This window comes from Oryza glaberrima, chromosome 6 (genome assembly GCF_000147395.1).
Source record: "Oryza glaberrima chromosome 6, OglaRS2, whole genome shotgun sequence".
NCBI classification, from domain to species: Eukaryota; Viridiplantae; Streptophyta; class Magnoliopsida; order Poales; family Poaceae; genus Oryza; species Oryza glaberrima.
In genome coordinates this window covers 17,094,271-17,110,932 of record NC_068331.1, presented here as the reverse complement: position 1 = coordinate 17,110,932, position 16,662 = coordinate 17,094,271, and the positions used below count along the sequence as shown (strand labels likewise).

Sequence of the window (16,662 nt, the reverse complement as noted above, 5' to 3'; positions counted from 1 at the left end):
TGATGTGAGGACTCTAAACGATATATTAAAATATGTCCCAAAAGGTGTCAATGGATATCAATGGCGTGGTCTTGTTAAAATATGGTGTCAGGATAAACACAAGGTGACCTCTCCATTTTAATGCTAAACATACAGTCCAAATTTTGTTTCCTAATCATCTGTATTTAGTACAGCTTCTCTATTTTCAGAAATTATGTGAGAAAAACTCTGAAAGCGCAAAACAGCAGAGGAATCCACATACAACTGGTAGAAAAAGCCATGCTAGGCTTTCTAAAGATATGGTGGTAATTATTTTGGACTTAAATGTTATTGTTACATATCTATAGCTTTCTAATGCTAAATTTGATCTATCTTCTGATTCTTTGTTGCCTAGGAAGCAAAAGTTAAAGGGAAGGTCCATGACATTGACGTATGGGATGAAGCACATAAGAAAAAGGATGAGCGCATTAAGGCAGTAGTGGTAAATTTCTTTCCTTGTTAGTTGTTATCACAAATGTAGTTTGGTTCATTTATGATAAACTAATTCATGCATGTTTAATTATGTAGGAATCGGCTTACCATGAATTAGCTAAAAAGAAATCTACTAGTTGCAGTGGTCTTTCATCCAAAGATTATGATGAAGTTTTTCGACGTGTAGTTGGAAAAGAGACAAAACTTCGAGGGTACTACGATCATAAGAATTGGAGCCAAATAAGGGTTTCTCAGGGACTAGATGTTGTTGGACAATCTGAGGAATATGCAATACTTAAGTTACAAATGAATGCAATGGAAAATAAAATAGAGGCTATGAGTGTTGATATGACTCTGATGCGCGCCTTCATAGAACAAAAATTCCCTAGAGAGGATTGGAGAAATATTGTGGTTGCAGAACAAAATAAAGAAGTAAGTGTCACTGTACACCATCTTCCCCTGTCTAAAGATCAATTAACGAATACACTATGTGATCAGTACATATGCATGGATTATGCTTTTTTTGCAGGTTGATATTACTGAACAAGTTGGTAATGATATCCAACATGAATCCAATGTTGAAGAATCATGTGAACATGTACATTCTACACCAGATAATGTGCAGGTGGTACAATATTTACTTGATAATTTTTAAATTGATGCTTTTGTAAGTCTTTATAATGTTGTTTTTCATAAGTTGCAGCAGAAGCATTTAATCAGTTATATTCCTGCTAAAAATGGTTGCCACAAACCATCTGTACCACATGAACACATGATTGCCAAGGTAACTTATGCAAATCTCACTATGCTCACCATATGCATTTTTTACATTATATATATAATTAAATTGGCCTTCAATTGTAGCAATCAAGCATTGGAAGCTGTGCTAGAAGGTCTGAAGCTAGTCAGAGATACATGGAATCAACTATGGCACATGACCATGGAACTGATAAGGTATACAAACTAAGCATGCACAAAGATTGAAAAGATTGATACAAGTAGAAGGTCTGAGTTATTTTTTGGTTACAGGTTGATATGTTTGATCAAGTTGACATTGACTGTACAAATGAATTTGATAATAACTTTGATAATTCATTTGCCAATACCAATGCTAAGTCAAATCATGTGCAGGTGCGGTGTTTACTTGAAAAGTTTTAATTGAGGCTTTCACAATTTCTAAATATTGACATTTATCATAAGTTGCAGCAAGTACATTCTATTAGTTCTGCTAATGGCAAAGGTCGTCGTTTCAATCCATCTATACCATATGAACGCACAAATGCTAAGGTGACTTAGGAAAATCTCACTACATAATGAGTTCTGCTTGATTTAAACAATAATACCTAATTTTAATGAATTTCAATTACAGCAACTAAGTGGGGAAAGCTTAGGCAAAAGGTCCATAACAAGTCAAATGAATGTGGAATCAATGGTGCCACGTGAGAATGTGACCAATGAGGTATATACAACTAAGCACGCAAATATCAATTAGTAAACTTATTTGGCAATACTGTGATTTGTTTGATTTTTTATTCAGGCTTATGTTTCTGAACAAGATGGTACTGATATTATGAATGGGTTTGTTCACAACCGTGAGGAACCACATGCCAATGAGAATGCTATACCAAATAATGTGCAGGTTCTGGAATGTCTACTTTAAAAATGTTGAATCAAAGTTTGCCAATGTCTTAATTCTTTCATTTATTATTACAGCAATTATGTTCTGTTAGTTCAACTAGAGCTAAAGAGAATTGTTCTACTAAAGCTTTGCCATATGACCACATAACTGCAAAGGTGTGTTACAGAAATCTTACTCTATTACTGAAACATGTGATTGTTACAACATTTCACAAAGTTGACTTTCAATTGTAGCAATCAAGCATTAAAAGCTCTGTCAAAAGGACTAGAACTAACTGTGTGGATTCAATTTTACCACCTGATAAAGCCAAACAGGTTAGATTCAAACTATTATGCTCTTTTAGTTCTAGTATTAATGCTGATCAAGCCTGCTCATCCACTTTTGATTCTTTAAAATTTTTAACACAGGGGCCTCAGAGAAAGGGAGTATTAGAGAATACTTCATCTAAATCAGTATGTGGTTTCCACTGTTTATGATAAAATAAATATTCATATGCTCATGAATGACAATGCTCCTAGTTTTGCGAATGACAATATTGTTTTTCTCAAAATGATAGGATCAAAGGGTGGTGTTCTTGTTTTCATTGAATCCAGTATACAAAGGCAAAGTAGTGGCCAAGGGAAATTTAGTGACTACAGATAGCACATATGTGGTTGGAGGAAATATGCTTGGAAATGAATATTATGGTGTGGCTGTTCATAGTGTTACAAATATTGGTGATGAGAGACTGCCAAGACCATCTGAAAACTGTACTACATTAAGAGAGGCAATTGGTTATGTCATTCCTTGGCCTCGTCCCTATGTAATATTAATCATTTCAACTCCTATTATAATTTGTCACGTTGCATTTTTTTTTTGCATATATCTCGTTACTAATATAATATCTTGACCTTTCAGGTAAGAAAGCGTAGGGATACAAGTTCTGCCCAGTAGCAAGGCCCTTTCATACGAGTGCTCTGCTCATAACCAGAATTTTGCTGTTATTATTGGTCTGACTATAGGATAATGAATGGAGGACTGAAGAAAAGAAAGAGTGGAAGCCCTGATATTCAACTTTCCTTTTGAAGAAATATTATAGATTTCCTTCTAGCAGTTTAGAAAAACACGCACAACAAGCTGTAGGATGTTATATATGTGTGTGTCTATTGCACTTTAGTTTTCCAGTTAGTTGTATATGTCTATTTAAAATTACATGGATGTTTTATTTTGTTGTAAACTCCTTGCTCTCATACAAGCATGTACAGCCTTTCCCCTTTTAATATATTATATGTTCTTGTATATGGTCGGGAATATGGTACTGCCTGCCCATGTAATTTTTTACATGCACATCTATATAGACTCAATTAATATATGATTAATTTAATGTGCATCCATATATATAATTATATACAATACGTACTCGTTACAATATACTAAATGTATAAAATACATACTACGCTATATCTAAAATACTGCCACCGAGACGCAACAGAACGTCTTAATTAATGTGCTAAAATACTACTACTGAGACGCAACAGAACTTCTTAATGGATGCGTCTATGGACGTTGTACATTGTTTTTTAAAAGCGTCTCTATGCCTGTAGAGGTGATATTTCACGTCTCTAACAACGTCTTAAAATAAATTAGGTACGCTTTAGGAAATGTCTCTATATTTTTGAGACGGTCCAAACGAAGACGTTCCTATGACACTTTATAAAAGCGCCTCACTTGTTTGCGGAGACGAAACAAAACGTCTCTATATTACAAATAAAATGTTTTCTTTGGGGGGGTTTTGTTGTAGTGAATACACATATCACAAAATAAATAAGAGTGCAGTGCATACCTATGGTTGATAATTATATATAACACCCCATTATAACCCCGAACAAGAAGAACACACAATGCATTCATCGGAAAAAAAGAGAAGAACAACATGAGTACACGAACAAATCAAATAATCATGTTCATATATAATATATAATCCAAAATAAAACAACAGAGATTTACTTCTTCCAAGAAGCCATTAATCAAACATGCCATGAAAAATCAAGTGAAACTAGACATGCGCATGCATGATCAGTACTGCGGCATGCTGCACTCCGGCGGCACGGGGCGTCCCTTGGCCTGGGCGTCGGCGCAGTAGTCGTAGATGGTGTAGCCCAGCTGCACCGCCTTCATCTGCCGCAGCTGCTTGTCGCTCAGCTGGCACAGCCCCTCCGCCGCGTACCAGTGGTCCGACGTCGCGCACCGCTGCGCGCACGCCGGGTCCTCGGCATCGCCGGAGGTAGAGCTGGAGCTGGAGCCGGAGCCTGAGCCTGAGCCGGGGCACTCACAGACGTTGAGGCCGATGTCACGGTACTCGGCGACGAAAGGGGCCTTGGTCCAGTCCGTCTTGACGCGGCCACCCTGCGTGGCCCAATCCTCCGCCGCCCAGATGCTGGAGAAGGCGTACATCGGCCGCTTCGTCGGGAACGGCACCCCTTCCTTCTCGTGGTTCCGGAACACCCTGATTGGGATGCTGTCCACGAACCACCTGAAACAAAAATATTTGTGTCTCTCAATTGAGTCGTCTGTCCAGTGAGATCTGATCGTAGAGATGACGGGATATTATTGGTTATTTGGTCAGACGATACCGATGACTTTTGATAAAACCTGTGGTTAAACTATTTTCATATATTATAGCACATCTATCTATTATATTATTAAAGGAACAGAAAAAGGAGCCTCCACATTCACTCTTATGGCCTAGAAATTCTCACATTAATCGGTGAAAAAGAAAAAACAGAGTCCATATAGAAATACAATTTAGAAATAGCTGAAATTCGGAATTAAAAAATAAGGAATATTAGAAGAGAAGACTAGAGTCCATATAGAAATACAATTTAGAAATAGGTGAAATTCGGAATTAAAAAATAAGGAATATTAGAAGAGGAGACTAGAGTCCATATAGAAAAGAAAAAGGAACCTCCACTTTCGCTCTCATGGCCTAGAAGTTATCACATTAATCGGAGAAAAAGAAAAGGCAGAGTCCATATAGAAATAAAATTTAGAAATATCTGAAATTCGGAATTAAAAAATAAGGAATATTAGAAGAAGAGACTAGAGTCCATATAGAAATACAATTTAGAAATAGTTGAAATTTGGAATTAAAAAAAAGGAATATTAGAAGAGGAGACTAGAGTCCATATAGAAATATAATTAGGAAATAACTGAAATTCGGAATTAAAAATAAGGAATATTAATATTAGAAGTAGAGTATAGAGTCCATATAGAAATATAATTAGGAAATAACTGAAATTCGGAATTAAAAATAAGAAATATTAGAAGTAGAGTATAGAGTCCATATAGAAATACAATTAGGAAATAATATAAACTTGAAATTAAAAATAAGGAATATTAGAAGTAGAGTATAGAGTCCATATAGAAATACAATTAAGAAAAAAAATAGAAATTCGGAATTAAAAAATAAGGAATATTACAAGTAGAGTATAGAGTCCATATATGAATTTAAAACTTACTAAAATTTGGAATAAACATAATAAAATTTAAAAATAGAGTTTAGAGTCCGTATAAAAATATAATTTACAAATAACTAAAATTCAAAATTAAGAAAAACATGGAAAGAATAGTTTAAGGTCAACATAGGAATACAATTTAGAAGTAACTGAAATTCAAAATTAAAAAATTAAATAATATTAAAAGATGAGTTTAGAGTCCACATAGAAATACAATTAGAAATAATAAAAATTCAGAAATAAAAATAAATAATATTGGAGGAAGAGCATAGAGTCTATATAAAAATACAATTTACAGAAAATTCAGAATTAAAAAAAGAAATATTAAAAGATGAGTCTAGAGTCCATATAGGAATATATATAATATAAAAATAACTAAAATTTGATATTAAAAATAATTAATAACTAACAAGTATATAAAATATAATACAAAAAATCAGAAATAAAAATAAATAATATTGGAAGAAAATCATATAGTCTATATAGAAATACAATTTACAGAAAATTCAGAATTAAAAAAAGAAATATTAAAAGACAAGTCTAGAATCCATATAGGAATATATATAATTTACAAATAACTAAAAATTGATATTAAAAATAATTAATAACTATCATGTATATAAAATATAATATGAATATTACACATTAGTAGTTTTGTAAAGTTATTGCAAAATTTAAAATTATGTTGTCATTTTAATATATTTGAATAATATAATGAGAAAACATATATGCTATTATATGAGAGAAAAAATAATGATGTTAGCCGCGCAATCTGCGTGGACCACCATGCTAGTTAGTCTAAATGTAATTAGCATACTATAGCATTGGTATGTATATTATGACACCATCGTATAATTCTTTTGGATCCATCAGGCCTTGTTCAGTTTAGAGGAGATTGAAGAGGATTGAAAGGGATTGAGGGAAAATAATTCCACACCACAATAGGCATGGAATAAATCTCCTCCAATCGCTCCCTCAGGGATTAATCGAACAAGGCCTCAGTGGGTTATGTGCATGGTAGGTAGCTTAGATTGTTTACGTTACGTACACGATCATGCAGGGGTTCCAGAAGATGGTGTAGTTGTGGTAGCCGTCGGTGGGGTCGAACCAGGGGCGGAACTGCATCTCGCGGCTGCCGACGCCGTCGGCGAAGACGTTGGTGTGGAAGGTGTAGGGGAGGCCGCTGGTGTTGCCCAGGAACTCGAAGTCGATCTCGTCGTGTTTGTCGCCGATGGACGATGTCTGCAACCACATTTTTGTATTTGTGTCTTGTGAGGGGATCTCGGTTCAGTTGAGAGCTGGCGATCATTTGTTTTGATGGAAAAAATTGAGATGTCATGTACGCACGTAGTAGGTGGTGACGGTGCCGGCCGAGTTGCCCTTCACAAGCTGGATGCGAGTCGACACGCTGCCGTAGATGAACTGCTTCTTGGTCCGGAGCATACAACCTGCAGCCCAGTGCATATCATGCCACGCACGATCGATACATTAATTAAATTTAGTTTGTGGTGATCGACCACTAGTTCATTTCTGATTCAGGGCAGAAAACAGCTGATCGATCATTTCAGAATGCATTTAATCGTCACGGCCGTGTGGCTTTTACCACCTCTTTTTTCCATCCTCCACCTTCTCTAATACAGCCAATTATGTAAAAATCATTCAGATATAAGGAAAATGGGGAAATGGGCTTAATGGATGGGACAGTTTGCTATTTGAGCCCATTTGTTTGACTCAACTGATTGGGCTGAAACATGGTTACCCAAACCAAGGTTAACTAGAACAAACAAATTGAGGAATTAACTAATTGATGATGTGAGCTAAAACCAAATTTATGTGGTAGTGCACATTATAAACATGACTAGCATGCGACGTACAATCATATATATGCAATGAATTAGGCCTAACTGTACTGGTCAAAAGTAAAACAAAATTCTTCTGATGGAAACAAAGTGTGTTAATGCACAATCAGTACCATAAATTATATTGTTCCCAAAAGGTGTTGAATGTGAAAAAGAAAAGTACCCACAAGATAAATGTACACACTATTGATGATTGATCAGACATGCATGCTATTGATCAGTAACATAAAACTGTAAATGGATCAGATATGACAATTAATTACCAGAGGAGTTGCTGACAAGGGAGAGCGTGAGGTGGTCTCCTCCCTCCGTCATCTTGGCGTTCTGTGGCTCCCACGTGATGTCACACTGATCCTGGAAGTTGGCTCCGACGAGCCCCAGCTCGAGCACCGCCGCCACGGCGACGACGACGACGGCGAGGAGAGCCTTCGCCATCTTCCTCGATCAACGATCTCCCCTCCTGAAACCTCGCTATAGTACCTATGCGACAGCTTCTTCTTCCTCCTTTCTTTGTTCGGATGGATCGGTGACTTTCAAGAATTCAGAGAGGAATTTATATACATGTAGCAAGTTGAGACCTACTTGATAATTTCAGGTTGAACTGGCGAGTTTTTGGTACGCATGTAGTCCATGACAGAATAACGTTTCTGGGTTTGAGCATCCGGTCCCTGAAGAGATTTTGCCAGCTTGATGTGTTTGAATAATGGCATTGTTTGATTGGGTTAGTCGTCTACTAATGGTGTTCTTGGCAAAGGTTAGTGCTTCGCATGAACGTTACAATGCTGTTTTGTTTTGTTTTGTTTTCGTCTTGGACAGACCGAAACAGGCAATAATATTCCAGCGTGGTCTACGACTACTGCTACCGCGCGCTAGCTGTGTGTGCTTGCCATCTAATTTAGCAGGTGGTCAACGTGCACCTGTTCTAGGATGGAAATTAATTTAGGATCTGGTTTGATTAAGGAGCAACTGTGTTTTTACCCTGTTTTAAAACCTAACTATTAATTAATTTATTATTTTTTTAAGTTTGCTCATTTGACCTTTTTTTTTATAAAAACGAACATCTAGTCTGATGTGTTCGGGACACAAAACAAAGCAGCATTTAGCGTATGATTAATTAAGTTTTAGCTAAAATAAATTTGAAAAATGGATTCATATGATTTTTTAAAGTAACTTTCATATAGAAATATTTTTGTAAAAAACGTACCGTTTAGTAGTTTGAAAATCGTGCGCGTGGAAAACGGAGGAGGTGAGTTGGGAAAAGTGGAGATAAGAACTCAGACTAAAGGATGTTAACTAATTAGGAAAAAATATCATTCATGCCCTTACTCATTTGATCTAGTTTCTCTTTTTATTTTTTGACTCTGTTTTGTTTCACTTTATTCCTATAAAATATGCGATGAAAATTTGACTAAAATATGCGACAAAACTGATAGTTTGACATATTTCTTCACGAGAATTTTGGTCTTGCTCATTCTCTAAATGCCCTGCGCTTTGCTGCGGGATATATGTTAGATAATAGAGAAATTATGAAATGATTTGGATTGAAATATTATGAAAATGATTTGAGAATAAGAATGATTAATATATGTTAGATAATGGAGAAATGATGAAATGATTTGGATGAAAATTAATCTGAGAATGATGATTTAGCATGTATATATTTAGTTTTAGAATAAAATAAATTATAGATATAATTAGGGCACCCACAATATTAAAAAACTAGGTAGTAAGTATTAAATGACTACTTATCTGGTATTATTCATTGTGGGAGTGGTGCACAGTTACAACCCAGCAGTATCACTACTACTGGCAGCAATAGAATATAAAATGCATGTGCTCAGTGTTTTCTGACAACCAGCCAGTAGCACTACTCCGGCAGCAGCTAAGGAATTGAGTAGCGTCGATTTTTTTTACCCTGTGGACCCCACCTTACTGCCATCTCGCCAAAATAAGCATTGTGGATGGGGTCTCTTCCTACTACCGCCTATCGTTTAGTCCCACACTAATACCCATGTTAGTAATATACATTGGTGTTGTCCTTACTATATACATGCATGTTTAGTTTTGTATGCTTAATGGGTGAGGTGGTATACTTGGATATATGTTTTAGAAATGCTAATAAATACTATGCTTGCATGTTGAGCTTTAGGTGTTTAGTTGGCTTTAGATTTATAGAAAGAAGAGATGTATTTCCTCTATGGCTCTAACACCCCTAACAATGTGGGTAGAAGACGATCCAATAGCAAGTGTGGTTAAATGAATAAAGTTGGAAAAGGGGACCAAGTTAGTTGTAAGCTTTTAGAATAGGATAAAAATAAATTATCTCTTTGATTTAAGAGGCAACTGTGCTCCTTGTTTCCATCGTCGATTACAACTTTGTAATTTTAACATTGTTATTTGAATCTAAAGCTTGGGTTTGCCCTTATTCCGTTAAGGCTGAGTTCAGTAGGACTTGTTGGGAACAAATCTACTCCGCATGGAAAACGGAGCAGTCCATTAGCGCGTGATTAATTAAGTATTAGCTATTTTTTAAAAAAAATAGATCAATATGATTTTTTTAAAGCAACTTTCGTATAGAAACTTTTTATAAAAAGCACATCGTTTACCAGTTTGAAAAGCGTGCACGCGAAACACGAGGAAGGGGAGTTGGGAAAACTTGCTGCCGAACACAGCCTAAGTCTCTTAATAGTGCTAAAATTCATACCAAAAGCACGATAAAATTTCATGCCAAGCTTGTTTTTGACCTCATGTTTTAAAACCGAATATGTGAAAATTAATATAAACAAATATAAAATTTATGTCAAAATATTTTGTGTCATTATGAAATATTGACACTATTAATACTTCTGTGATACTGCAACAAAAAAAAATTTGCAAGCAAAACTAATGCAATACATGAAATAGCGATAATAATTATTTTGTTAATTCTAGCAATATATTTTTTCCACGTCCTTTTTTATTATCGAAATTTTATTACCACTAAATAAAAACCATTGCAATCCACTATTTTTATTGTCATTGCAATTGGTTTGCAATTTCCGTAATCACCAACATTTCCGATATTTTGACACGTTGCCAAAATTTTAAAATCATGAATTTCGGTGGTTTTTGACCAAAATTATTTGAAATTTTAACATGTTTTGACTGAATTTGAACAAAATGTGACTAAAGTAAAAAATATTTGAAAAAATCTAAAAATTTTGGGGGAGATTTGTGTTTGCTGGTGGGGGTCCGAAATTACCAAAATTTTGATCCAGGCTGGTAGGTGTGTGGTACATGAGCGACCACAATGGGCCACCAAAAAAATAGGTGCCTCAAAATTTTCCTGTTTCAATCCAAACTAATGTGTGGGTTAATTTGTTTTATGCCTCCGTAAAGTATTGGATGATTATAATAGCAACCCTAAGACCTATAGTTTATAACTACGATATGAATAATTGCACTCAAGGCAGTAGGCACTAAAAGTACATTTTTCCACTTAGTAAAGAAAATTGAATCATTATATTTGGACGCAAAGGCAGAACGCCACTGCCATTAATTAATGCTTTTTACTCTTTAGTTTATCTTTTAGATAATGGAATAGAAAACCATCCCGGCCTTGGCTCAACGAGCTACAGCCTATTATTACACTAAATCACTCTCAAAAATGAAGCAAACACAAAGTACTAAACGTCAACATAAGATAAAGAGTACACAATTATTGGATCCTACTAGCTTGTGAACCTCCATCCAAACAAAAAAAGTTACATGATATTTGTCTTAAGATTATGACATGCAGACTTTAAAAGCTTGATGTCTTCATCACACTTTTATAGTTGTGCCTAGGACCGGGGCCAATAAGTTGCACCGAAAAGAACTTGCATATAGAATAAAGGTGATGATTTATTAAAACCATATCATTTCTGCTCAACCATAGATAGCAGATGCTCTTGTAAGAATAAATTTCCTGATTTTTTTGTCGACCCCCACAAGCCAATTTTTAAAGATATGAGAAATACTATTTGGGCTGTATAAACCAGAAGAAAATTGTACAGCTCTCCAAAGAAATTTTGCAAAATGATATTCTGTAAAAAGATGTTGAGTAGTCTATTTACTCTTTACTTTATTGATATTTTCCAAATATAAGGTCTCGTAGACGAGCAGGTCCATGTGTAATATATGCATTATGTGATGACAATATACACTTACATCGATGAATGCGTTATGTTCCTGCATGTAGGCGAATCGTAACCGGTGATGCCTGCAAAAAACGGCTCTTATTTTTGCATACAATTCAATAAAAAACCTCGCATGCAAAAATCAATTTTCGCATGTGGGTCTCTAAAGTGACCTGACCTGCAAGCGAAAATACTCATCTCTCTTTCTACTCTTCTTTAATTTCTCTCCTCTCTCTCTCCCACTAAGTCATCCTCTCCCCTCTCCTTCCTCACTCTCCCAGAACCCCACTCCTCTCCTCTCCTTCGACGACGGGCTCCAGCAACAGCGGTGATGGACAAGAGCCGTGGAGGGCGAGGGTGGCGGCGGTGGACGAGTGGGACGGTGGGGGCGGGCAAGGGCCATGGCGGGCACGGGCGTGGGCAATGGCAGCGGCAGCCCTCGATCTCCTGCCACGATGCGGCGGTGGCGGCCTTCCCCCTCCCAGATCCATCGGCCACTGCCCTCCCCCGCTTAGATCCCGTGGCGGACTCCCCTCCCGTCTGGATCCACCAGCTGTGGCGATGGGAGGAGGAGGATGACGACAACGGCGGTGACGGAAGGATGGCGCATGGCGCCAATGGTAGCGGTGGTTGGAGGATGAGGACGATGACAAGAGGATTTTATGGTTAGGATTTCAGTGTAGTTTTGGATTTTTGAAATTTTTATTTTTATTTTGTGATTTCTTTCTTTTCACATGTGGTCGGCTTAAGCGCCCACATGGAAAAAAAATCAGATTTTCGCATAAGGTTGCGCTGGCCGCATACAAAAATCTAATTTTTGCAGACCTTTGGACACAAATGCGAGCTGTCCGTCTGCATGCAAAATCGATTTTGGCTGCATGAAAAAAGTCGAATCTCTAGTAGTGATTTTTTCCTTCCAACTTTGGTGGATATAGTTCTATACCAAATTAATGGTGGTTACTAGCAATTAAACGATCAGGCAATAGAATTTTCGCTTCCTGCGAACAAAAAGTCATTAGCGCACAATTCATTTCCAAACAATGCATATCCTATTATTATATTACATGGTAATACATCATCTCGAAATGTCAAATGCTCAAATACATATTCCATATGGCTGAATTTCCATAGAACATACGTACCTGAGAATTCCATATTTCGACGAAATACATGGCTATAAATTTACGTCCGCACCGTGCAAACCTCAAGAACAAACAAGATCAACGCAGAGTGCAACAGAAATCAGTGAAGAAACTACATCGAGAGAGACAACCACTGGTGGAGAAACCCTTTGTAGTCCCGGTTCGTAACCCCCTTTAGTCCCGGTTTGAAAACCGGGACTACTAATCCGGGACTAAAGATCGCTATCTTTAGTCCCGGATGAAATAATCGGAACTAAAGATGGCTCAGCAGGCCACGTGGCTGAGCCATCTTTAGTCCCGATTGGTGTTACCAACCGGGACTAAAGATCGAGCTGACCTTTTTTTTTTGCATGGCCCTGTTGCTGCATGGTTTATATATATATATATATGCATATATAATATATACATATATATATATATTATATTATATTTATATATGTTTCAATAGATATGTACATGCATAATATATATATATATATGTATTTATACATATATATTATGCAAATGCATGTGTGTGTGTCTATATATATATATATATATATATATATATATATATATATATATATATATATATATATATATATATATATATATATGACCAAAATATATTTACATTATAGAAAATGTGTACACATGCATATAGAAACATATATAGTCATGTATTAATTACAATCCATTATATGTTCTGATCTCATAGTAGTAGAGTTTAGTTCTTCAATTTTCACCTCTTCACTTCCTTCCCGATCTTTCTTCGTCTCTCTCTCTCTCTCACTCTCTCTATCGACCATTCTATTCTCAGATTAGCATTACCACTTCTTTCTCAATCTTTCTAATTCCTGCTAGACGCACTCTGCCTCCACTCTTTCTTTTCTGTTCTTTCTCCCCATCACTTCCTTTCACTGATCTGTACTTAGTAGTTTGCCCATCTATAGTTTTCGGAGTTTTAATTTCAGTTTCTTTCCTAGATTCTATTCAGTATCTTTTCCAACTTTTCGATCGATCTAGCTTTTATAAGGAGTGTTTTGCCGGTAATCTTGGTCCCTGAGGAGAACACGACACTCGCCACTTCACGGTGGCACCCGTTCGCTTGCGGGGTGCTATTTTAGCACGATCAGCCATGCAAACCCAGGACGAATCCACCTGCCCCGTTGATGACATCACTCAGCGGACACCATGTGAGCTGCATATTCCTTTCAAGAACTTATCAATAAAGGTAAGCTCGTAGTTTATATATTTTAGATTTGGCCATTCCGCTAGTTGCTGCTTATATATGTTGATTACTAATAAATAACCTCTCACCACATGAAGGTGGCGTCGGGCATGGCCATCCCAACGGACCCTTCAGGTACTTACCACTGCAGGCTGATTCCAGCAGGATACTCCAAGGTCGAAGTTGAGTTGGTCGAAGGCGCGTACGAGGACCTCGAGCTGGATTACCCTGGAGGAGACGGTGAGACGCATCTACGAGACACAAGCCATGCCATTATTCTATGGCGCATGCGGTACATCATCCTCCCTGGGCGACAAGCGGCGTCTCGTACACCATCTCCTCCGGCTCCGCCGTCTCCTCCTCAGGATCCTGCACCATCTCCTCCTCATGCTCCAACACCGTCTCCACCTCAGGCTCTTGCACCGACTCCTTCTTAGGCTCCTGCACCGACTCCTCCTCGGGCTCCTACACCGACTCCTCCGCAAGCTCCTCTTCCGGCACCTTCAAAGTCAAGGGCCCCCCAAGCTCCACCGCCTGCCCACACAAGGGCAACGAAGAAGGCGAAAGTTGACGCCGCCAAGAACAAGGACCCGGGGTACGATTGCACGCAAGAGGAGCTTGACGCTTACGTGGCATCAGAAGTCAAGAGACAATTCAAGCCTCGATGTCCAGAAAAGAAGATTCCTATAGACCCGAGTGTCATGAACTTCTTCAGGGGTATGTCTGCACCTGCCAAGGAGGCCATTAAGCTATCGGACTATGAGCGAACGCTGAAGAAAGCATCTTCTGGAAAGTCCAAACCAGTCCCTCAGCTTGGAGAGCAACCAAACCAGGAGATCGAGCCATTGGTGACCGGTAAAGAAATGACGATAGAAGAATTTATTACTGACACCAGTCTAACTATGGATCAATTGCTAGGAGTCGCACCAATCGAAAAGGCGGAAGTGAAATACATGTACGAACTCGGTAAACCGCTTGTCAAGCCTAAGCTGCTGCAGTCCCTACCCACACAAATGTACAAGTTCCATCAGCTGTACATGGAGATGTGCGCCACCGGTAGAGAGATGATCGGAGCGAGGATCAGGGACACGAACTTCTTGCAAGGAGATGACATTTTCTGGATCAATTTCAAGGGAATCTACGAACTATACCAGCTGGACGCCCTCGACGTCTCTATTATGAGTTGCTAGATTTTGTAAGTATATCATTTAGTTAGATTTCTTACTACGTCTCCTTTAATTAATTAGGTCCTTGTATATAAGTAGACTATAGAAAATAATATACTCCCTTTTATCGTTGTAGAATGGAGATTCAAAGGGCCCAACGGCGGGGGGTTTTCGATACTGGATTCATCGACCCTCGGAAAGTAAACGTCGCAATGCTTGACCAATATCCGCAAGCCACAGAGGACAATCTCGTCCATCTCTTGAAGGGGCAGCATTACAAGACGTTCATACTGTTGCCGTACAACACAGAGTTAGTTTAATTTTACTGTCTTCCTATACCAAATTTCATTCCCGTACGAACTTGCTAAGTGTTTCATATGTAATGCATCCCACACACATTGCAGATTCCACTGGTTGCTTTTACTCTTCGACTTGTCGGCCTGCACCGTCAACGTATATGACTCAATGGATAAAAAAGAGTCTACGTTTGACAAGGTTTTCGAACTTATAGACAGGTACTGTAATAAGTTCCTCTGTTAATTAAGAAAATCTTGTTATGTTAATTGCTACTACGAATCATAGCTTTAAACTCCATGTAGGGCTTGGTATCGGTTCCGTCATTTGGTCCGTGGCAAATGGAGAGAAAGACTTAGGCAGAAGTTCAAATTTCCTGTGAGTACACATGCTCTACATTTATATTTCTCCGATTCAAATACATACAAGTGTATATTAATTAGATCTCTTGTCGTTTGTCATTTATTTGTAGTGCACAAAGCAAAAGCAGGGAACTAACTTGTGCGGCTATTACGTGTGCGAGTATTGCCACTGCCTTACAGACCAAATCATCACCACAAGAGAGCTCGATGTACGTACAAATAAATTCAAAATTTCTTTACGTATCGATTTCTTGTTTAATTACCAATCAATTTCATACATTCATATAGTTTATTCGCATGAGAGATAACCTGACCACATACAAGGAATTTATCGCGGCGGTTCAAGAACAACTCATGGGATTCATCAACGAACAAATCCTTGATCCCAAGGGTGAACTCTACTACGACGGAAACACAATTCATAGGTCCTTAGCTTCTGAGCTAGCGACTACTACTACGTTGAAATCGTAGCTAGTTAGGACAGGCTTAAACACTAATAGACTACAGAAACTTGAAAAGAACACGGAATTGCAGAAAATAAATCTACAGAACTGAATCTAGACTTTTTTTTTTAGCTTTTCAAGTTAATTAAAGAATCTAGGGAAAGCTAAAAGGAAGAAACAAGTTCTCAGAAATTAAACTACTCAGGCTAAGAAAAGTAAAGAAAATTATGGGCAAGATAACTATATTTTATACTATACGAAATAACAAAATTAAAATCCCACTGATAACAAGCAACTGATCGACTAAACGCACAAAATCTAAAGGCAACAATAGGGCATTTAAATTTAGAACAAAATAAAGCTTCTACTGCAAAATAAAACACAGACTCAGACCTAGGTAACTCAGATTTCAGCAATTTAACAACAGAGAAGCTAATCTGGACAAA

At 37.5% G+C, this 16,662-nt stretch overlaps 1 protein-coding gene across 1 annotated transcript; it reads right to left on the bottom strand.

The window, feature by feature from the left end:
• Positions 1 to 3,956: 3,956 nt before the first annotated feature.
• Positions 3,957 to 7,967, bottom strand: LOC127777471 (xyloglucan endotransglucosylase protein 7-like). Its single transcript, XM_052304069.1, has 4 exons — positions 7,706 to 7,967; positions 6,931 to 7,031; positions 6,632 to 6,825; positions 3,957 to 4,601 (listed from the first exon to the last, which is right to left on the bottom strand). Exons 1-4 carry the CDS (start codon positions 7,875 to 7,877, stop codon positions 4,145 to 4,147), a joined length of 924 nt encoding a protein of 307 aa, XP_052160029.1. The 5' UTR covers positions 7,878 to 7,967; the 3' UTR covers positions 3,957 to 4,144.
• Between the last annotated feature and the right edge of the window lie 8,695 nt (positions 7,968 to 16,662).